The sequence below is a fragment of the Mastigoproctus giganteus genome, chromosome 7 (assembly GCF_048544385.1).
Source record: "Mastigoproctus giganteus isolate SK-2022 chromosome 7, ASM4854438v1, whole genome shotgun sequence".
Classification (NCBI taxonomy): domain Eukaryota; kingdom Metazoa; phylum Arthropoda; class Arachnida; order Uropygi; family Thelyphonidae; genus Mastigoproctus; species Mastigoproctus giganteus.
The window spans coordinates 38743202-38767826 of record NC_143581.1 but is presented as its reverse complement, the minus strand read 5'-3'; the positions used below and the strand labels follow the sequence as shown (position 1 = coordinate 38767826).

The 24625-nt window shown below is 35.8% G+C and overlaps 1 protein-coding gene across 1 annotated transcript in view; it reads right to left on the bottom strand.

Moving 5' to 3' along the window:
* LOC150082829 (uncharacterized) overlaps positions 1–24625 on the bottom strand; it is a 212899-nt gene that overhangs the window by 90748 nt on the left and 97526 nt on the right. Inside the window, exons 6-7 of the mRNA XM_090376841.1 lie at positions 20931–21077; positions 15923–16051 (exon numbers count right to left, since the gene is read on the bottom strand). Of these exons, the coding sequence (XP_090232967.1) occupies positions 15923–16051; positions 20931–21077 (276 nt within the window). The remainder of the gene's footprint in view (positions 1–15922; positions 16052–20930; positions 21078–24625) is intronic.

Below are 24625 nucleotides of genomic sequence, written 5' to 3'. Positions count from 1 at the left end.
AGCTTACTGATAGTTTTCAGTTAATCTGCTTCCCTGGCTGCCTGTACATCTCTTTCCCCTACATAGTTACTTATTTGGTGTGGTTCCCAGGTTCCCACACACACAGCAGGGTAGTCCTGGGGGGGAGGGGTTACCCAGGTCAATCCGGGTTTGTCGTCAGGTTTCTGTCAGGGTGCAGAACACTGCTATCCTGACAGTTTTTAAGTCGTCTGGGCATGGTGGGAAATGTGAGCAATTTTAACTATTGATTATTGTTTAATTGGTGAGGGGGCTGAATTGCTATTATTTGGATAGTTCTGTGCATTTAAAATACTTGCTGTGTGAAGGTTGTAAAGGCTTTATAATTTTCCTCTTTTATGATGAACAGATGTTCTCCCCTGGGAAGGGGGGCCAACCTGTGCTATTAGCTATGTTCTGGGGATGTCATAAATTATACATTCATATAGAATCCGTGCCACAGTCTTCACTCTCGTCACAGGTCAGTTGGGGTCATCAGTCAGCCCTAAGGAGGTTAGTTTTGCCTTTAGGGAGCCATAACTTGTCAATATAAATGATATAAAAAGTCCAGGAATTTAGTTGACTTTCGGCTAACCACTGCCACCCATGGCAGAAACCTTTTGGTAACCAGACCTCTGGTTTCCTAATCCCACTTTGTTTGCCATAGCTCATGGAGCTTTGTCTTTCAGCATTGAAGGTGTTGTTTGTATCAAGGGCTATCCCCAGAAATTCTTAAAAATCTATAATATAAGCCTCTTTTGGCTATTTCCAGGTAAAGTGGGAGAGCTCCAACCAGCAACTGTAGTGCAGGTGTGCTTACTGTGCAACATGCTCTGGTAATAGTGAGTAGTACTGTCCTTTGTATTGATTCTAATTTATTCCTGTTTCTTACTATGGCCAAATGGGTGAACCATGCACCGGCTCCATAGGTGATAACAGGTAGGAACATTGCACGGTATATGACTGCCAGGGTCTTTCTTTTGAGCCCCCAGTCTGCTCGACTGATCTTGGCAATCATACCTGCATTATTTCTCACTTTCTACACCAAGTAGGGATAAAAAGTTAATTTCAAATCAAAACCACTCCAAGATATTTTAGTTCTGTTACCATTTTTATAGTAGTTGTGTTACTTTTGATTTTTGGACGTCTTCGGGCAATATTTTGAGCATGTGCATTTGTGCCCACTCCTGCAGCTGCAAGAGGGCAACATTTGACCTTTGCTCTACAGCCACTCATGTGTTACCTTTTACAAGGAAAACCATGTCATCTGCAAAGGCCAGGCTTTCCACGGGGTATCAGACTTCATCCAGTTCTTAAGGGAGGTCACATGCTGGAATTTAAGCATGCCAGGGTGGAAGGAGCTGCTTTGGAGATCGGTCAATACTGTCAACCATGATGTTAAGCTTTGAGTAGCTCTTGGACATGAATACCAAATGGATGACTGGCAGTCTGATGAGTGTTAAATAGATTTTCCCATTATGGCTCAAAATGGATGAAATCATGGGGTGGTCTAGCAGGGAATTCAGTTTGAAAGCATACTGTAGAGAAAACAGTTTTCATTGAAGCAACAGGGATAGTTCATTTGCTTTCACATATAGACTTTGGATTGATGATGTTCTGATTGCACCAGCAGTAATACAAATAGGGTGATGGTGAATGGGGTCAAGCCACTGAAGGATGCTGTTTCTGGTGGATGCATATACCAGTGACTCAAAATCTAATTTTTATTGCACAAGTGCACGATACAGAAGAAGTAAAGTGCACCAGTCTGAACTCCAAGAAATAGAAGAGAGTACAGAGAATGTACAGCCTTCTCACGAATTTTGTGCGTAGCTGAAAAATGTGCGTTAGAAAAAGATCAACTTTTTGTCAAATATGAGTCTCAAGAATTTTGTCTCTGCTATTACTACTGGGATCGTGTTTTGTCCAAGTTTAATTCAGGTTTGGGGTGAAGCCTATGCTAGTAACAAAAATCAACGAAAACTGCCTTCTCCGGTGAGAACTTGAAACCATTGTACTTGAGAACTTGAAGGTAGACCCTACTTGAACTTAGAGAAAATGACAGAATAAAACATTTTTTATAAAAACAGGAAGGTGACCATTATACAGGGGCTATAAAGATCTTTTAAAATCCCAAATCTCGAAGTTGTGTTGTACACTTTTCCATGTCAAAGAAGATGGACATCTGACACCAGATGTTCTTTTAGGAAAGTGCCTTAAATAGATGCTTCCATTCTAATTAAGTGGTTCAAAGTGGACCTGTTCCTTTGGAAGCCACTGAATGCAGGAGAGGTCATTTGATTCTAAGTACCATAAAAGATGAGTGTTGTATTGACCATTCTCTCCAATAATTTGCACAAGCATATATTTGCATGACAATATCCCAACACAATAATTTGTGGTGGGATATCGGAATATCCCCTAGGCTTTGTTTTGCACTTTTTTTGCTGCTATACATTCTGAATTCTGACATGGTTTGGGAAATTGTGGAAACCAGGTGGATGTTTTTTGGCTTGAAAATGTTTGTGTATGGCCTGCATCATTGATAGTCTCCTGACTGACTGTAGTGATGTCAAAATTTGCCTATCTTGAAAGGCATTCCAGTCAGCCTGATCAATTTTCCACTAATTAGAGTGGTTTCCACGGGTTGCAGCACATGGCAAACATGCCACATTCCTATGAACTTAGGCTGTGGGCATTGGATCTCAGCAATGCTAATCTGGAAGCCCAGCAGCATCAATAGGAGGTCACCATGTACAGTGCCCATGTCAAGGGGGGCCCCAAGGAAGGGGACTCATTTCTGTGACAGATCAACTGTCTTACATGACGGTGCAAACTGCCACACAACAAAAAATATTAAGAACCTCTTGGCACAGTAGCAATGGGAAAATAATGTACTCAAAGAATATATCAAATGTACTCTCCCAAACGTGACTACTTGCAGTTTCGATCTCCTCTTGGAACACCCCCTCCAAGGCAAGTGGTTTCACAAGTAGCAGCCGTCTGGGATGTCACTGCATTCCACAAGCATGGAAATATGTTCAAAGAATGTTCAAGAACTGGTCGCACCATTCTGCCATTACTTTTTTACTTGGCCTTCATTTTACAAATTTATATACAGTTGTTTATCTGTTATGAAGTTGATCATAGGAGTGCAATTACCACAATATTTCCAAAACATTTTATTTTCTATTTTAATTTATTTCATTTTAAACATCAGAACATGTAATGTTATAGAGTACTACTAAAAACAGACATTAAACTCACTGACAAAATAAGCCTTAGCACCAATGACATTTCTGCTTTTTTCCCTCTACTTAAATAATACAACTATAATGTATGAAAATTGGATATATAACTTTACTTCTGATATGGGTGTCTGATCTGAGTGCTGTGCTGCAGTGTTCAAGTAAAACGTCATTTTAATGAACCCTATTTACTACTAGAATATAGAGGTGCATGATGCATTTGTGGTGGATAAATTTCTACAATAGATTAACTATTGCAGTGTTACTAGATTTTTTTTTTTTTTTCCAAATATTCAGTTTAACTTGGATTTGGAATCTAATAATATCTTATCTTTCTTGAATGTTCTTGCCAAAAGAATGAATTAGTAGTAGTAGTAGTGGCACATGATGCAAGAAAGCAAGTGTAGGAGCTTATGCAGCATCAGCCAAAAAAAAAAAAAAAAAAAATCACACCATTCCCTCCAAATGCCTGTCCAGTTCCTCCTTAAATTTATTTAACCTATCAACTTCCACAACGACAGATGGAAGTTTGTTCCAGCAATTAACCACCCGCTGGCTAAAGGCAAATTTCCGCACATCTATTCTACATCTGTCCTTTCTTAATTTGAACTTATTGTCCCCGTAGGTTGGTAATCTGAACAAGTGGAAGGATCCCATCAGAATTCAGCGTGCTCAACCCATTCAAGGCCTTATAGACCTCAATCAGATCACCGCGCAGGTGCCTAGTCTCCAGCCACTGCAATTTGCAGAACTTAAGCCTCTCTTGGTAAGAGAATCCCTTCATTCCCCTCACCAATCGTGTTGCTCTTCTCTGTACACGCTAAAGCAAATCTACATCCTTCCTAAAATGAGGCCTCCAGACCTGTACGCAGTACTCAAGGCGTGGCCTGACCATTGCCTTATACAGAGGGACAATCACCTCCTTTTCCCTGCTAGCAAAATTCCTATATATCATTGACAAAACCCCATGACCTGCCCTAGCAGCCTGTCTGCACTGCTCAGAAAAATTCATATCTGACTGCACAATTACTCCCAGGTCTTTTTCATTTTCTACCACCTTAAGTGCAGTACCACACAGTTGGTACGTTTCTCTGGGGTTACTTCTACCCATATGCAGTACTTTGCATTTGTCAAGGTTGAACTTCAGTTGCCACTTCTTAGCCCATCTGCCCAAATTATCTAGATCCTGTTGCAGTAGCACACTGCCATTACTGTCATTAACAACCCTGCCAACCTTTGTGTCATCTGCAAACTTCGACATTAAGCCTGATATACCTTCATCAATATCATTGATAAATACACAAAACAACAGTGGACCCAACACCGAACCCTGTGGGACTCCACTAATAACATTAGTCCACAAAGAGCAGCACCCATTGATTACCACCCTCTGTCTTCTCCCACTTAACCATCCTTTTATCCATTGTAGCAACTTACCCTTAATACCATTCTGCTCCAATTTGTACAGTAGTATTCCATGCGCAACAGTGTCAAAAGCTTTCCTGAAATCCAAGTATATGATATCAAAATTATTTTTTGCATCCAGTTCCTTTGTGACCACATCATAATAACCAATCAAATTTGTCAGACAAGACTTTCCCTTAACAAACCCATGCTGTGTTTGAATTATTGCTGCAGTCTTGTCTAGATGATCCTGCAATGCATCTTTAACCAGCGACTCCATTATTTTACCCGGAACAGAAGTTAAACTAACTGGTCTGTAATTACTCGTGTCACCCTTCGATCCACCTTTGTGAATTGGGGACACATTTGCACATCTCCAGTCCGTGGGAACCTCCCCTGAGTCCAAGGATGCTCTCATAATTATGGCTAAGGGTTTGCTTAGTTGCTTTGCCGCCTCCTTTAAAATAACTGGATAGATCCCATCCACCCCAGGTGCCTTTCTTATGTTTAACTTCAACAATTTCTCCTCCACTTTGCTCTCAGTTATTACAAAATCATTAAGCACACTGCTACAATTTGATAACCTTCTTCCATTTTCAAATTGTAATAATTCCTCACGTGTGAATGTAGATGCAAAATACTCATTCAGTTTGTTTGCTATCTGAGCAGGATCATCAACAGTCGAACCATCGATGTCAAGTAGACCAATCATATTCATCCCCTTCCTTTTAGAGTTTATATAAGTAAAGAAATCCTTGCTGTTTTTCTTAGCACCTTTTTTTTCCAAAGATTTCTCGTAATCCGCCTTCGCCTGCCGAACCTCCTTTGTGACCTGATTACAGACTAGCTTATATCTGCCACAGGCTTCTGTGTCACCTGATAATTTATATGCATACTGCATTTTTCTTCTCTGTCACGAGTCTCATTAGTTCATTTGATAACCATTTAGGCCTAAACCTTGAACGATATTTCTTAATCGGTATATAAAGTCTAGTAGCTTCCACGATTAATTCTTTGAATGCTTCCCACTTAGAATTTACTGTTTGTAACATCGTCAGTTGATCCCACTGTACAGAATTTAAAAACTGTCTGAGACCACTGTACTCCCCTTTACGGAAGCAAAAACCCTTTCCTTTACCCCTGACGGTAGTTACCTCTTTGAGTAAATCCCACTTCAGCACACTGTGATCACTGCCACCTAGTGGTTCCTTTATCTGCAAATTCTTAATACATGAATGATCACTGCTGATAACCAGATCAAGAGTGTTACTTTCTCTGGTTGCCTCTCGAACATGCTGCTGCAGAAAACAATCATCCAATAAATCCACAAAAGTCTGACTAGTGTGTGAGTGACCAACCCACAAGTTCCAGTCAATATCTGGGAAGTTAAAATCCCCCATTATAAGACATTCTGATTTACTGGCCCACTCTATTTCTCTGTACAATTGTTCATTGTACTCATTCAAGTCAATTCTTCTGGCTTTCATTTTACTTGAGCTAAGGTGCAAGTGTTTACAAAACTTGTGACAGTACCTAAACTATAAATTGGCATACAACAAAACACAAAATCTTTAAATGGACAGGATTATTTAATCAAACTCTGATTTTATTAGGTAACTATAGATTTGAAGAAATGTGGATATCACAAAATTATAAAATTCTTATTTAATGTTCTCATATGGCTTCATGCGAGTAATATTGAAACCACGCCACTTCATTATCAATAATAAAATCTTATTGGTTTCTAATCTGTTCTCTGATGATTAGGCAAATAGATTAGATTATACATGTTAAAGTCAGCAAATGGCATATTTTGTTCATTTCACTGTGCTGTGGGTACCTTGTGCAAAAAGGAAAATAGGTTTTAATTAACATGCTTAATATAAAAACAAGACTCAGCTGATGTGTTCTAGGCACTAGGATCACATGAGTTTATTAAACTTTACAAGTCAACTAATTGTAAAATAATTGCAACAATTTTCAAAATTACTTTATTAAATTAAATCAATAAATTAATTAAAATTTTATCATTAAAACAAATCATAGCTTTCTCAAGCATAATTAACACAACAAATTTTCACATGCTATAACAGATTCTTGAGTCAACATTGCAGTCTATGGAGTAATCTGTTTACCACAGCTTGTAAGTGTATCAATGTGCAGAGATAAGTCTATTCCCATAAAAAAACAAGGGTGTTAATATAATTTTACAGAGTTATTTGTTGCATGTAATTAACTGCCAAATTTGTAGAGACTATCGTATCTTCCTATCATAGCAAAAGTAAATTTAATAAAAAAAAAAAATAAAAATAAAAAAAAAATCTAATGTTATTCAAATTTCTTGGAAATATTTTTAGGCCAAAATCTGTAAGTTTTATTACTGCTGTATCCCAATACTTTTGATACACTGAAAATTTCATTCTCCTATAAGGCTTATGTACTATGAAATGAATAGCTGAAACATAGTTATTATATCCCTTAAAATCATATATTAGTTTTAGTATTAATAGTAACAAATTATGCAAGGAAGAAAGCTTATGTATCATCAGTAAGAAAAAAAAAGTACTTAACTCATCGACCCATCCTCCTCTTTCTAGAGGGCAGATGAATTGGATAGTTCATTAATTCTTCCTTAAATAAATTTAAGAAAGAATTAATTCAACCACCCAACTTCTCCCCCATCAGACGATAGTTTATTTCTCTGATTGAAAGCAAATTTTTTAAATTTAAGTCTAATGTTGCCTTACGTGTGTTGTCTGAGAAAGGACAAGGATGCCATCAACATTTAGTTGACTCAATTGATTTCAAGCCTTAAACACTTCAATATCAGGTCTCCTCATAGATGCCTAGTTAATTGACTAACCTGGTTGCCCTTCTTTACACTCATTTCAAGAGATTCACATCCTTAAAATGAGGCTTCCAGACCTGCATGCAGTACTCAAGATTCTGTCAACCATGCCTTATATACAATTGGATAATCACCTCCTTGTTGGCAAAATTCCTTCAATACCATTGACAAACTCCATGGGCTGCCCTAGCAGTGTTTATATTGTTAAGAAAGCTTCATGTTTGACTTTACAATTACCCCTAAGTCTCTTTTGTTCTCCACTACCATGAGTGTGGTACCACCTAATTGGCATGTTATTCTGGGATAACTGCTGCCCATATGCAGTTCCTTGCATTTACCAATACTAAACCTAAATTCCCACTTCTCAGCAAATTTGCCTAATTTTTCTAGGTCTTGTTGCACTTCATTCTTGTCATTAACCACCCTACCAACCTTTGTATTCTCTGTAAACTTAGACAATAAGTTTAATATGCTTTCATCAATATCATTAATAAATAATGAAAACAGTAAAGGGGCAGTGCTGAATTCTGAGAAGTGGCACCAATAACCTTAGTCCAAGAAGAACAGTGCCTAGTTATAACTGCCCTCTGTCTTCTACTGCTCAAAGATCCCTTTAAGCACAGCAATAACTTGCCCCTAATGCCACACTGCTCCAATTTGTACAGCTGTCTCTTGTATGGAACAAAAGCTTTACTGAAATCTAAATATATGTTGTCAAAATTATATTTTTTGCATCATAGTAGCTAATCAGATTGGTCAGACAAAGATTTACCCTTAACAAATCCATGCTGTAATTTACATATAACTCCATTCCTGTCAAGATAATCCTGCAATAATTCTTTAACCACTGATTCCATTATTTCTCCTGGAACAGATCAAGGTTACCAGGTCTATAATTACTCCCTTTGATCCCCCCCTCCTTTGTAAACAGGAGAGAGAGAGAGAGAGAGAGAGAGAGAGAGCTGCACATTTTCAATCTACAGGGACCTCCCCTGAACCCAAAGATGTATTCATAATATGGCCAAAGGTTTAATTATCTCTTTTGCTGTTTCTTTTATGTATAATTTAATTTTATTAAATTTAATATAATTTAATAGATAAGTTATTACAAATTCATTTATCTCCCAAGTTATAACCTGGTGTATTTCTGGCATTGTCATCACTAAAAACTTCTTCCAGGTGAATGAGGATACAAAATATTTATTTAGTTTGTCAGCAACCTGAACAGAATAATCAATAGTTATGTCATTTATATCTAGTGGGCGAATGTGGTTCATTCCATTCCTTCTAGTGTTAGCATAGGAAAAGGATTTTTTGCTAGTTTTCTTTGCATTCTTAGCCAAAGACTTCTAACAATCTACCATTAGTTACATCCAGTTAAATCTAAACCTTGAACAACATCTCTCTTTGTTGGTATAAAAAGTTTAGTAGCTTCTATGATTACTTCTTTGAATGCTTCCCATTGAGAATTAGCAGTTAGTAACATCAGCTGGCCCCCAGTTTTCCACTGAAACGAATTTAAAAATTGTATAAAACCAATCTACTCACCTTCAAGAAAGCAAAATTCCTTCCCTTTATTCTTCCCATTAGTTATGTCTTTAAGTAAATTCTGCATCAGTACTGTGTTCACTGCTGCCCAGTGAGTCTTTTACCTGTAGCTGCTTAATGCATGAAGAATTGCTGCTGATAATCAGATCAAGAATATTGCTTCTTTAACACGCTACTATAGAAAGCAGTCATCCAATAAATCCAGAAAATTTCTTCTACCATGCAAGTGACCAACCCTCAAAATCCAGTCAATATCTAGAAAGTTAATGTCCTTCATTATAAGACATTCTGATTTACTGGCGCATTCTATTTGTCTTTGTACATGTTCATTACACTGATCCAGTCATTTGGCCTATAGCAGACTCCTGTTATCATTTTTGTTTTTCCCAGTGCTTATGTGACATCAAGTTGACTCAACACTGCACTGGCCTTAGATTCTATGTGCTTCTTAACTAAGAAGCATAACTCCTTTCTGCCTTTTCACTCCTCTCCTGTCTGTCTCTCCTGTACATATCATACTGACCATATTCAAATTCTGCATCTCATGTCTAAGTGGCACCATGTTTACAATACCCTTCAAATGTTTGCATTTCATAACTTAACCAGTACTTCAAATTTATCTAATTTGTTTACCATATATGTATTATAATTTAATATTACCATACATGTACAGTGGTACCTTGGATTACGAGTAACTTGGTATGCGAGTGTTTTGCAAGACGAGCAAAAATTTTTAATAAATTTTAACTTGATAAACGAGCGAGGTCTTGCAATACGAGTACAGTCAGTCCTCGTATAACACGTGTTTACACTACACGAATTCGATCATACACGATTTATAAATAGGGGAACGATATCTTATATAACACGAACCGAATTCGCTTATGCACAATTAGCCTTTGTGTTTACAAGAAATGGCAGTCGAACGCAGAATCACCCCAACCGAACGCAACCCGATAGGAATGAAGAGAAGATTTTGAAAATGTATTTATGGTTTTTTATATCAGTGAAGGGGAAACACATTTCACCATAATAACGTAAAAACCAACAATTCCAGCTATCGGTATAACCGCAAATGCAATTAGATCGAGTTTACTACCAGTTTATAACAGATTCCACTAGCAGGAACGCAACTGGAAATTGTTTTTATTGTTTTATGGTAGTAACCCCTAGAAATGTGCTTTAGTAAAATGTGAGGTGTTAATAGTGTATCTCTGCCTTTATGGTGTTGTTTATTCAGTTGCTACACGCGCCCAGCTTTGTTTATGTGTATCAAGCGTGCCTCCTCGTTTTGTAATAGTGCGAGCGATGAATCTGATTTCCGTGAACTCAAAAGGAGGCAAAAGCAAGTGTCATTGGAAAGATTCCTTGTTAAAGTCGCACAAAAAGAAAAAATCAACAGATAGCAGTGATTCCGTTAGAGACAGTGAAAGTCGTCCTACCCAATAATTAATAAATTCGATTGCTTTATGTATATTAAATTTAAATAATAAATATAAAAAGGTATGTATTTTGTATTAATCATTTTTACAGTATATGAATATTTTTGAGTTTTGGAACAAATCATCTGGGTTTCCATTATTTCTTATGGGGAAATTCGCTTTGATATACGAGTGCTTTGGATTACGAGCACGTTTCTGGAACGAATTATGCTCGCAAACCAAGGTACCACTGTATTATAATTTAATATTACCATATATGTATTATAATTAAATTATAATTTGTATACCATATCCTTAGCATTGATGTACAATGCAAGTATATGTGCACATGTTTTTACTCTTAATAACCTAAACACAGCTCATGCATTTTGCTTGTCTCATACGGACATTCAGCAGGCCTTGCAATCTCCTGCACATCATTTTCCAACCCACTGTATGTCCCAATAGAAGCAGTGTAAGGATCACTTTCACCTCAGACAGATTAATAACACCTTGCAGCTCCTGTTAATTTATGTCTGTGTATCTCCCGAGAGCTAGCAGTTTTTCAACCCACCAAATATCACCTTGATAGATAGGTGGATCAATCAATCACTTTGATTGATAGATGGAACAGGACCAGAGTATGTCTGCCAGGGACAAAGGTTCATGACACTGTAGAGCGGATATCATCTTTTAAGGGCACAAAAGGTAATATTGTTGTACATGTTGGCACTAATGATATTAAGAGGGAGACCGGCAGAATTACTTAACAAGTACAGGTCACTGTTGAAAAAAAGCCATAAATTAGGGTTGAATTTGAAAGTGTCTGCAATTCTGCCCAGACACGATAGGAGGGAGTATATGATGAGAGCCTTGTCGATCAATTCGGCCCTGGAAAGATTGTGCAAGACTCAAGGGGTAGAATTTTTTCTGTCTGGTCTGTACTTGTTAACAGGAGAGACTGCTTCTACAGGGATGGGATACACTTATATAGAAAGGGTGCAAGAATATTTGCTGATGCTATCGAGGCAATGTTAAGTGGGTCGGAAAACTGCTAGCTTGGGGGGATACAAGGACTAATAGATTAACAGTAGCCACTGGAAGAAGTGAAAGTGATTCTTGCACTGCTTCTATTGGAATGAGCAGAAGCCTGGAAAACAAGATGCAGGTTGTTTCAGAGACTGCTGGTAGTCATTGCAGTACAAGTAAACACATGGGTTGTGTTAGGGTAGCTAAGAACAGGAACAGGTGCATGTATACTTGCGTGTATACCAATGCTAGGAGTTTGGTAAATAAATTTGATGAATTTGAGGTATTGCGCAAAGTATCAAAGATGGATATTGTTGGGATATCAGAGACATGGTGTCACACACATATACAGAATGCAGAAACATCTACAGAAAGGATAGACAGGATAAGAAGGGAGGAGGGGTTATGCTATTAGTGAAGAAACACATAAAATCCAAGGAAGTGAAGCCAGTCGACATCGCTGGACAGTGCAGTGTCGAGTCAGTTTGGTGTGACATAAGCATTGGGAGATCAAAATTGAGAGTAGGAGTGTGCTATAGGCCTAATGACTCTGATGAGTATAATAAGAAAATGTACAGGGAAACAGAGTGGGCCAGTAAATCAGAGAGTCTTATAATGGGTGATTTTAATTTCCCAGATATTGACTGGAATTTGTGGGTTGGTCACTCACACACTAGCAAGGCTTTTGTGGATTTATTGGATGATTATTTTCTCCATCAGCATGTTCGGGAGGCAACCAGAAGGAGTAATATACTTGATTTGATTATCAGTAGTGATTCTTTGCATTAAGAATCTGCATATAAAGGAACCACTAGGTGGCAGTGATCACAGTGTGCTGAAGTGGGATTTACTCAAAGAGATAACTACCATCAGGGGTAAAGAGAAGGGTTATTGCTTTAGTAAAGACGACTACGATGGTCTGAGACAGTATTTAAATTCTATACAGTGGGACCAACTGATGATGTTACCAACAGCAAATTCAAAATGGGAAGCATTCAAAGAACTTATCTTGGAAGCTACTAGGCTTTACATACCAATTAAGAAATATTGTTCAAGGTTTAGGCCTAAATGGATGTCAGATGAAGTAATGAGACACATGGCAGAGAAAAAAAAATGCATGGGATACATATAAATTAATGGGTGACATGGAAGTCTATGAGAGATATAAGCTGGTCTGTAACCAAGTCACAAAGGAGGTTATGCAGGCAAAGGCAGATTATGAGAAATCTTTGGCAAAGGATGCAAAGAAAAACAGCAAAGAGTTCTTTACTTATGTAAACTCTAGAAGGAAGGGAATGAATCAGATTGGTCCACTTGATATCGATAGTTCAACTGTTGATGATCCTGCTCAGGTAGCTAACAAACTAAATGAATATTTTCCATCGACATTCACACACGAGGAGTTATTCAGCGAGGGGAATGCCAGAGGTGTATTCAACTCTGGCAGTAAGCTAGATAATCTTGTAATAACTGAGAGTAAAGTGGAGGAGAAATTGTTGAAGATAAACACAAGAAAGGCAACTGGGGTGGATGGGATTTATCCAGTTATATTAAAGGAGGCAGCAAAGGAAGTAAGCAAACCCTTAGCCATAATTATGAAAGCTTCCTTGGACTCAGGGGAGGTACCCACAGACTGGAGATGTGCAAATGTGACCCCAATTCACAAAGGAGTATCAAAGGCTGACACAAGTAATTATAGACCTGTGAGTTTAACTTCTGTTCCAGGAAAATTAATGGAGGCACTGGTTAAAGAAGCATTGCAGGATCATCTAAACAAGACTTCAGTTATAGCTCAGACACAGCATGGTTTTGTTAAGGGGAAGTCTTGCCTGACCAATTTGATTGGATACTATGATGCAGTCACAAAAGAACTGGATGCAGGGAATAGCTTTGATATTATATACTTGGATCTTAGAAAGGCTTTTGAAAGGCATTGGAGGCAAACTGCTGCTATGGATAAAGGGGTGGTTGAGGGGGAGAAGACAGAGAGTGGTAATCAATGGACACTGTTCATTGAGGACTAATGTTATTAGTGGAGTCCCTCAGGGTTCAGTGTTGGGTCCATTATTGTTTTCTGTATTTATAAATAATATTGATAATGGTATATCAAGCTTAATGTCCAAGTTTGCAGACGATACAAAGGTTGGCAGGGTTGTTAAGGACACTACTGACACTATACCTGCAACAGGATCTGGAAAGGTTGAACAGATGGGCTGAGAGGTGGCAAATGAAGTTTAACATTGACAAATGTAAAGTACTACATATGGGAAACAGCAACCCCACAGCAACGTATCAACTCTGTGGTACTACACTGACAGTGGTAGAGAATGAAAAGGACCTGGGGGTAATTGTGCAGGCAGATATGAAGTTCTCTGAGCAGTGCAGATGGGCTGCAAGAGTAGCTCGTGGTGTCTTGTCAATGATATACAGGAATTTTTCTACCAGGGATAAGGAGGTGATTATTCCCTTGTATAAGGCAATGGTCAGGCCACACCTTGAGTACTGTATACAGGTCTGGAGGCCTCATTTCAAGAAGGATGTAGAGCTGCTGAAACAAGTACAGAGAAGGGCAACAAGATTAGTGAATAGAACAAAGGGTTGCGCTTACGAAGAAAGGCTTAAGTTTTCAAATTACAGTGTCTGGAGACTAGGCACCGGCGAGGTGATCTGATAGAGGTGTATAAAGCCTTGAATGGTTCGAGCGTGCTCAATGCTGATGGGATTCTTCCTCTTGCTCAGAATAATCACCTGAGATGGTATAAATTCAAATTGAGAAAAGACAGATGTAGGATAGATGTGTGGAAATTTGCCTTTAGCCAGCGGGTAGTTGGTTGGTGGAACAGATTTCCATCCCTTGTTGTGGAGGTTGATAGACTAAATAAATTTAAGGCTCAGCTGGACAGGTATATCGAATGAACGGAGGGGTGAAGTGGAAGTTTTTTTGTTTTTTTTTTTTGTTTTTTTTTTTGGCTGATGCTGCATAAGCTTGCTTTCTTGCATCATATGCCTGTACTAATGCTAATGATAGTATCAACAAAAACCTTGTACCTCTTCTATTTAAGTGTATCCCATCCCTGTAAAAACAGCCTTTCCTGTTAACAATCACAGATATTGAGTGAATATCTGATTGTTAACACATCAACTGCAATTTTACTGTTGGCTTTTCAGAATTTCTAGCTGCTTTCTTCTTCTTCTTCTTTGGTCCTTAGCTGGCAGCTGGGGGAGGCGGTTGGCCACGCAACCAGTATGCTGCTGTAGGTGCCGCAGGGTTTCGGACTTGCTCTGTGATGTTCTTCCATACCTTACGATCAATGGCGTCAGTCCTGGCCTGGTTAAGGTCGAGACGTCGGCTCTTCAAGTCATTTTCCACTTGCTTGGCCCACGTTTTCCTAGGCGCGGTCCGTTGGATGCTCCATTGGGTGTGTCGTTGTCTCCAAAGGAGTCTGGATGGTATTCTGTTCGTGCCCATTCTACATACGTGGCCAAACCATCTAAGCCTTCGCTTCTGGATTTGGTCGGCAATGGTTGGTTGCTGTTGGCATCTGGCGTGGATGGTATCATTAGTGATGCGGTCGCGAAGAGAGATGCCCAAGATCTGCCGCAGGCATCGCATTTGGAATACCTCAAGTTTGTTCAAATCTAACTTGAGACAAATCCATGTTTCCGATCCGTAAAGAAGAATGGGCAGGATCAAAGTCTGGAAGAGTCGGATTTTAGTCTTTGTGGAAATGTTGGTCCTCTTCCACAGACACCATTTGAGCGAGGCGAACGCAGTGGCCGCCTGTTCTAGCTGCTTTAAGATGAATAATATTTTTTTGTTTTGTAAGATTTCCTTGATGCATCAACTGTTTATTTAAAGGCTTATTATACATCCAACAATATCTTATTTATTTGTGTATATAATATAGGTGTAAAAATATAATATAGTAATAGAGCAAAATAGTAAAAATATAATATAAGTGTATACAAAATTCTGAAATTCCAATCCTATCAATAACTACTGCTTTTCCAGTGTCAAAGCTAGAAGTGGGAGGTTCACATTGCCCACATCCCAAATGTGCAACATTTTAAATATAGTGGCAGGATACTGAAAAAAATTAAATCATTAATAAAATGTTTCTTGTTATTTTAATTGGTTTGTAATTGATTGTTTGGATACTTGTAAAGGTTAGTGAAAACTATCACATGTATTTTGAACTCTATTCCAAATCCTGTCTGTGCTAATGATTTTTTAAAATTATCCTCAGCAGATGCTGAAGTTAATTAGTTCTGTATTATTCTTCAAAGTGACACAACTATATATCATCACGCCTCCCATAGATTGTAATGTTGACTCTAGGAAAATGACTAGAGACTAATTTTTCCTTTCATTCTTTTTCTCTTCTTCCTCTTTAAAATATTTTCCATTAGTTTAATGAAATACTTACTAAGAAAAATGTGAAATCCTAGTAAGTGTCCGAGAAGTCCAATTGCTAACAATGCTAAAGAAGCTGTCACTATGTTTACGGTTAGCCAAATTACTCCATTTACTTGAACAAACACAAAAAATATAGATTCTGAAAAAATAAATGATCTTTATTTATAACAATAAAATAAGTTTTGGAAATGTAAAATACACTTAAAAATACACTTTAGTTGTTCATCAGACAATTTTACTTAAGAGTTGTTAAATTTGTCATTTTTTCTGTACATTTGCCACTTCTTACACATTATCTTTTTCAAACTAGGTACTCTAGGCCTTAAATAAAAGTACATATGGCCCCTATTGCATTCCAAGTGTGAATAGATTAAAGAATTTGGGTACAAAAAGCAAAATATATATATCTATCCTGCTTAATCTGCACTAACAACTGCTTTTCCTAATAAGTTTGATATAAAATTCACTAGAGTCAAAGTAGGGGGAGAACTAAGTTCTGTGATGGCCTATAAAAATAGTCCTCTATCAGTTGTGCTCTACAGAGCAAAGCCTTATCATCCATTAGAAGGAACTAGAGAACATACTATGCCCCTTACAATTATGACACAGGATCCAAGAATTTTGCTCCCACAGCTCACAACAGTCTATTTCTATCCCAAATTTTACACTCCATCTGAGGATGTACATTGAAAATTATGCCTGCCCAGCCAAGACCAACAAATCAACTCCTGCACAGTGGTCCTTTTCCTTGTTGTTAAGGTTAGTTTCAAGTACCTTTCTCTTTCCTAATGAGGAAACGTCAAGTATAAAACTATAGACTGAGTCATGACATCTGTAAACACTGCACTGAAATGAGTATGGAGGATGGAGGCCTGCAGTGATGCAGTACTTCACAAGAAATGCCTGAATGTAAAGCAATGAGCAGGCAGGGTTGCTGTCATGATGCAAGCACCAATTTCCCGAAGCCCGCTTTTCTGACAATTTTCTGTTTTGTAGTTGTTATGGTTCACCATGCTGGCCAAATTTCTCTCTCTCTCTCTCTCTCTCTGTGTGAAATTCTCTGTGAATCAAAAAAATATGATAAACATTACCTTCGTATTTGACTGAGATTGTCTTGCTTTTCTGGGCACAGAAGAGGACAGAGCCTTCCAATGAGAGGACTGGGCTTTTGTTTCAGGGTCATAGCCCCACACACATCTCTCTCAATCCATCACCAGTAATGATTGAAAAAAAAAAAAAAAAAAAACAAAGTGTCAGTCAGCAGCAGGACACTGGAGAAAATTCTGATGTGAGAACTCGCCACTCTCCATAGTCATCAGTGGGGATGTAAGGCACAAACTTTGTTAAAATGTGTCACATTCTCAAATCTATTAAAAACTGATTGAAATGACCCAAAAAAATACCAGTTTCACTAGCAACTTCACATATACTTAAATTGATCACTCATCATTGCAAATGATTGACTCATTCATTTTTGAAATTGAAGGGCAGCCAAAGAGAAAATCATCTTCAATTGACAAGCAACCCTCTTTAAACTTCGCAAACCACTGAAAAATCTTTGAATGACATAAAAGTATCTTCTCCAAAAACCATTTTTAACATTATGGGTTTCTACTGCACTTTTCCCTAAGTTTAAAAAAAATTTAATAGAAATTTGCTGCCCAGTAAAATCACACATTTTAAAATGTAATGAAATACATAAACCTATTCATACATGCTAATTCAGAGTTACTGCAGAAAGTTTTTTCACTAAAAAATTTGATTTTGTTAATGCAATCCATTAATAAAAGGTCAAGCAATATACAAACAAATCAAAAACTTTTTTTCAGAAATAAAACAGAAATTTGAGCACTTGTCAGGTGCTATGCAACTCTTTTTTTTTTTTTTTTTCCAACTTAAGGTACAAATGCTGCTGGGTTAAGTGAAAAATTTATCCCTTATCCCTTTTAAGCTAGACTCATAGCATGCAAGTTAAACTGCATGATGTGAATAAATAGTTATCCACTGTCAAGACAACTTTTCAGGACACATGAATTTCTGAAGAAAGGGACAAAATATATTCTATAATGATAAAACCTGAGAAACAAAATCATAATTGTAACACAGGAATGAGGCCAGGGACAATGGCCTCATTCCTGTCCCATCACTTCCCTGACCATGCCAAATGATTCCCAAGTCACTTAATTCTTTTTATTAGATTTATACTTTACTAGACTAAAAACTACATCCTTATTTCATAGAGGTTTTGCAGAACTGTCAATCATGTCATTTTTTATTGGCACAATTCATCTTTGTACAAATTGCTATTGCATTTGTACAAATGCAATAGCAATTCATTCCTTGGTAAGCTTGTCCCCATGACATTTCTTATTTGGAGTCCCTTTTTATATAATGAAGCTTCCCTTTTTATGAAGCTGTATCTGTATTTAGAATCAATTTGTAACATAAACCTGTTTTATTGACATTGTAGATGTCAAATTCATTGCACTTTACTGGATTTCTCTGCAGCCTTTATGCTAGTTATTAATAACAATATCACTGATTGACTGACTTTCTCCATTAATACTTTCTCTTTTCTTGAATAGTTTGTTGTTGTTTGTTATTTGGTTTTTAGGAGCATTAGCAACTAAGGCCATACTGCTCCGGGGATATGCAGTGGTCATTCCCTGACCTTTCCGCATCCTCCGTATTTGGTGGTCATGGGCTCAAACCCCAGTCTAATCAAGAAGTGTGTGCTACAGACTGCTGCTCCTGCCCACTTGGCTACAGAGGCACCTGAATAGTTGTAATCACCCATTAAAAGGAATAGAAACTAAATATTGAAGTGATGAGCCAAGGTATTGGCTTTTATTTTAAAAAGGAATTCATGATCATTTCCTTGATTCTTCAAACTCTAGAAACAACAAAGGTAACACTTAAATACTATAAAAAAAATTAACTGATAACAAGAAACATTTATTAAACACTGAACAATAAGATGGCAAAAAGACTGCTTGAATTGATATATAAATGAACAGATCAATCATACTGGTTATTCACCCACAGATGAAATTATAACCACCTGTTCTCAAATTCTGACCACTTTTTGAGAGCTCATCTTTTACTTGAGGGGGTAGGGGAGAGAAAGGGAGGGAATACAAAAACAAGTGGTATGCATCGGTTAAAAATGCCAAAATCAGAATGAAAATGATTTATGTTGCTATGGCATAAATTTATGTCATTAAAAGCAAAGCATCTGATTTGTATTAATTTGTATCATGTGATCTGTACACCCACTGAGTATAACCATGGTGAAAAGCAAAACAAAATAAAAAAAATAATAAAAAAAAATCAGTCTCATTAAAAGACTGATTTTAGACTGAAAATCACCAGTTAAAGAATAAATGAAATTTCATTAAAAACTGTTCTTTAAATTGGACACTAGCATAAATTAATTTTATTTCTGCTATTATCATAAAACTTTACTAAATGGTAACTTCTGTAACTAGAGTAATTCATTTTAATAATAATTAATCTAGTATACATCATCAAAACTGTTCTTGAATACATGTTTATTCAAAATAATTGCCCTCTAGTATCTATATAAATCATACATCATTTGAAAATGTATCAAAAGAATTGAGTTTATGATATTAACCAAAATTTAACAAATTAATCTTTAAATACAAAATTAGATTAGATGATTACTGTTTTGTGCAAAATGACAAACTGATGTTGTGAATGAAAAAAAATCAGGATATTATAAGTGTAATGATAACTGCTGAACCCTCATAGTGTAACGAATAAAATAGTTTCATGTATGCTTTTATTATTTTGGTTATAAAGGATAAAGTCAAAACATATGCATCCCCCCATTACTTAATTCTTTTGAGAGAAAAAGTCAACAATGCAATATAAATAAAACAGTATATCACCAGGAAGGAAGAAAGGAAGGAAATTTACCAATTAAATAAACTAACCACAGAACATCAAACTGGAACCTTATTTTTGATCCTTTATATTACTAATATCTCTTTAAATTTAGCAATAAAAGATTTTGGAAAATTTGATTTTATTGAAAGATATTTGAGATTGTGTGTTGGTAAATGTTAGGAGTTAGTAGTATAGTTATAAGTTTGATATTCTTTTTAAAAAATCCATATGCAATGCAGTACTTTTAAATCTTATCCAGTAGTATGCCAGGTTAGGCTAACTTATACTGATATATTAATATGCACCACTTCATTACTTACCTGGTTTTTCAAACCGTGGTACGTTGGAAATTTTGGCATATACAAAAGGTTGGCCATCTCTGATCTAGATACTCCATATAGAACTTTATATAAATTCTACAAGTAATCTGTACTTTTAAAATAAGATGCTTCAAAAGCTTATAAAGTTTTTTCAGTCTCTATGACTGAACATTATGCAATAAATTAATTGGATGATTCTTAAGATAACAATCAATAAATCACTATATTAGAATTATTTATTATAAATATGTAAAATACTTCATCAGAGACATCTGCATGAGAGAGCTCTATTTTTCAATTGGACATAACTGTTTATATATTTATAATAAATAATTTAATGTAGTAAAGTGTTAATTGCTACATTAAGCATTTTAATTATTAAATAATAATTAAAATGAGTTGTAACAAAAAAAAAAAAAAAAACTAACACTGCTTGTAACAATTTTTAATTCAAGTGGAATAAGTTTGGAAATGATCTATTTTGGTATAATTTAATTTTCAGAATTCAAAACTAAATGAGGCTATTTTTATCATATCAAAAATGCACAAAAAACATGTATTATTGTGATTAGAATTCAGAGAAATTACAATATTCTACAAAAAATGGTGATAGAAAGAAGCTATAAAAGCAGGAAAAATGCAAAAAAATTATAAAGAAAGACAAGAAACATGCAAGAAAAGAGATGCTGCATAAGCCTCACTCACTCACTTAAAAATGAAAAACAAGTGAACACTGAACTGAAAAACAACTGGGTGTACAGGCTGTTGTAGGTTAATAAACACTACCTGATTTAGTACTGTTAGTAGTAGTAGTAGTAGAAGGAAATGTTGTTGGTAGGAATACAGGAATTCTAGGAGAGATAGAAGACTCTAAAGTAGTATTGGATAAAGTAGAAGCTGTAGAAGTCACTTCTGCTGCAGTTGAGACATTCCCTGTAGTGTTAGCAGAAAAAGGTTAAAAATATTGAAAGCACATAATATTTTAAAATATATTAATTACTTCAGAAACAGGTAAAAGTTGTTTAAGTATTTCATATAAGTAAAAAAAAAAAAAAATCCTTAAACCTCCAAATCTGAAGCTTTTCACATAATTTCACTTCATTCAAAAATTGAAAACATCCAGTTTTACCTTCAGCCTGTAAATATCAATATTAAAAAAGAGGATATTCTTATTTGTGTATATGGACTATATTACCAACTACAACTGAAATTTCCATAGCACAATTACAACTAACAACTGCTACTACTTTAAGAGTTCCACAGTAAGCTGATTTGCCACAAAAGACATTCAAATTCATCACTGATGGAAGGAATAATAATTTTTGTCTTTTCAAGTAAAGTTAAATTAGTCTCTTGCAGAAACATGTAATTTTTGATTCCAGAATAACATTCCACTGCACACATATAAACAGGGTGTTTTAATACTATTACACCATAGTTCTAAGCACTGAAACGTAAAAAATTTCATACAAACATGTGTCCAATTCTGAATGGTTATAGAAATAACAGTTTCAATTATAAAAAAATGGATATGGAGTTTTCAATAAAAAATAAAATAACAAAAATAAATAGACATACCTAAAAGACATGGTATTATTTATAATATATATGTTTATTTTTATTTATTTTTTATTTTTTCATTATTTTTTACCATTCAAAACTCCTTAGCCATTTTTAAAAATTCAAATAGTCACAGCTCCATACCTGTTTCAGAATCAGTGGCAGTCTACTCAAAATGCACTCTCTCATTTGAATAGAGCACGATTCAAGCCCATTTAACTTCTAAATATAGTTAATGACTGTGTTCATTGAGGCATTTAAGGCTTTGAATGGATTGAGTAAGCTCAATGCTAATGGCATCCTTCCTCTTGCTCAGACTATGCACATGAGTGGGCATAAATTAAAACTGAGGAAGGATGGTTGCAGGATAGATGTGCAGAAGTGCATAGTTTAAATAAGGGAGCCATAGCCAAGTGATCAAATGCAAGGGCACATAAGTACACGTGTCTCAAGTGACTATGGTTTGAGCCCATGTGATTACTAAATACGGTGGTGTTTCATGCATTCTTTCTACCTTGTGAACTCTTCTGACAGTGTGATCATCCTGGAGCATAAACAGAAAATTAATTTTTATTTATTTAAATTCAAGGAAGAACTAGACTAGACAGTGATGGCCAGATAATATGGTTTATTATTTATTATTATTTTTTTTGGCTGATGCTTATACACTTTATGCTTATAAAGTGTATAAGCTTGCTTTTTTTGCATCATTTGCCACTAGGTTAATACTAAAATGATCAATTGTAAACTCTTCTGATCATGCTAAAATACAAACACATTTTTTACTTGTTTTGGTATATAGAACTACCCCAACAATTTTGATGGTGTATTTTAGGAGCACTCTGTACACATCCACCCCAATTGCAAGTGACTCAAAATGGTGAGACAATCAAAATACCAGTCAATTTATTTATTTTTTATCAAAACTCCATCCCCACAAAACTACTACCTCCATTACTCAATTTATTTCTTCACTTTATCATAACACTTTTCTTTATCTTCATTATCAATGTTTTGCATTTTTATTTCTTAATCATGCCATTCCACCTCCCTTTCGCCTTAACTCACATGAGTACGCTTACCTCAACTAATCAATTTTTTCAAAAATTCATTTTATTCCTTCAACCCTTTCATTCATAATTAGTAAGTGAAAAATGATGCATTTCATTATTTATATAACTGTCTGAATATATCTGGTAATTACAGAAACACATCGATCACTAGAGATCTAGCCCACTTTGTAGTGGGCTAGATCTCTAGTGAGGTCGTTCCACTCACTTTAGGTAAACAACACCCAATCTTGATCTCTTCCATGAGTGTGTATTCAAGAGGATCGGCTGATGTACACTTTCATGCCTTAAAAGTGTAAAAATCACCCCAACAAATTCTGTTATGCGCGTGGCTCTTTTTTTTTTTTTTTAACTAAATCACAACAGCATATGATCATGATGGATGTTTGAGCATTTTATAATGCATTTGGAATAAAGACTTAAATCTCCATGCTTAAAATCCCGACAGTACCCACAGTGAAAGATCGTGATTATGTTAATTACTCAAAAGTTTGTGTTCTCCTGGACATCAACAAATACTACTCACAATCTGTTAATGACTGATGATGCACATTTTCGTCTTTTGTATTTGTTAATAAGCAAAATCTTCAGTATTGGTCAGACAAAAAACCCAATCCAACTCACAATAAACCTTTACAGGATTACAGTGGATATGAAATATTGTCTTTTGGAATCAGTCTTTGTTTTCAAGGACAACAATGAAAATAAGATAATCGTGACATCTGCCCATATTATATCCACGATTGAATTAACCTAGTTTCTCAAGTTAATAAAAACACACAGTTTAAGAAAGCTGAGGCAACTTCTCATGCTACCATACTATCATGAGAAGTTGCCTCATAAATGAATGCTATAAAACAGCTGTTTCTCCATTATGTCATTCCGTGGCCAGCAAGATCACATGATTTGATGGCTTTTTTTTTTTTTTTTTTTTTGTGGAGCTATTCTGAGTCTACACTGATTACCAAGGTTAAACTCAAAATTCAAGAAGAAATAATTGGAATTACAGTAGAAATACTGTGCATGTAATGGTCAATCTATGCTTAAGGTTGAAGGAGTGGCTATGTGGAAAGATGAAGGCCAACTTTGAAGAAATCTTAAAAAAAATAAAATGCCTTTTTTATATACTTTAAATTGGTTTGTTTATAATTTCTTAAATAAAGCATTTCAATGTCAGTGGACATCCACCATGTATGATCAAGTTCTTATTAAGGAATTGCAGCATATTTACAATAAATTACAGTCAATCACTAAGAAAAAGCAAATCAATCTACAATATCAAAAATCATTACTTTAGTATGGGGCACCAACTACATTACAACATAAGACTATTTCCTTACTAGTCTTAAACCAAAGGGACTACGTTCAGTAGAGTACAAGTACAGAAAATATTTCTTAGAAATTATAATAAGCAATTAATATGTATTGTACAATATGGCACCAAATTAATACTCATGCCATTATGAAATGCAATAAACCCTATTTAAAGTAATTTGCATCAATTTTATGTTTTAAAAGTGCTTTATTTTATTTTTTCGTTTTGTTCATTTTATACATTAGTTACTACTCAACATTTTTGCATTGAAAGACTGTTTTTAGGCACATTCAGAGATATACGCATAAGCATCTACTGTCTTCACCATATCTGCCATCTGCCGATCCACATAAAACAAACTCAACTCCCAGTACACGGATTTTCATGATATATTATATTTGCAAAGCCATTCCAAGTTTCATTAAAACCAGCCAAATAGAAATTCAGCAATTTTTATTTCTTTTTTCTATACAATTTATATGTAAAAAAAAAAAAAAATTCACAGATTAAATGCAGTACTGTCAGCTTTAGACAGC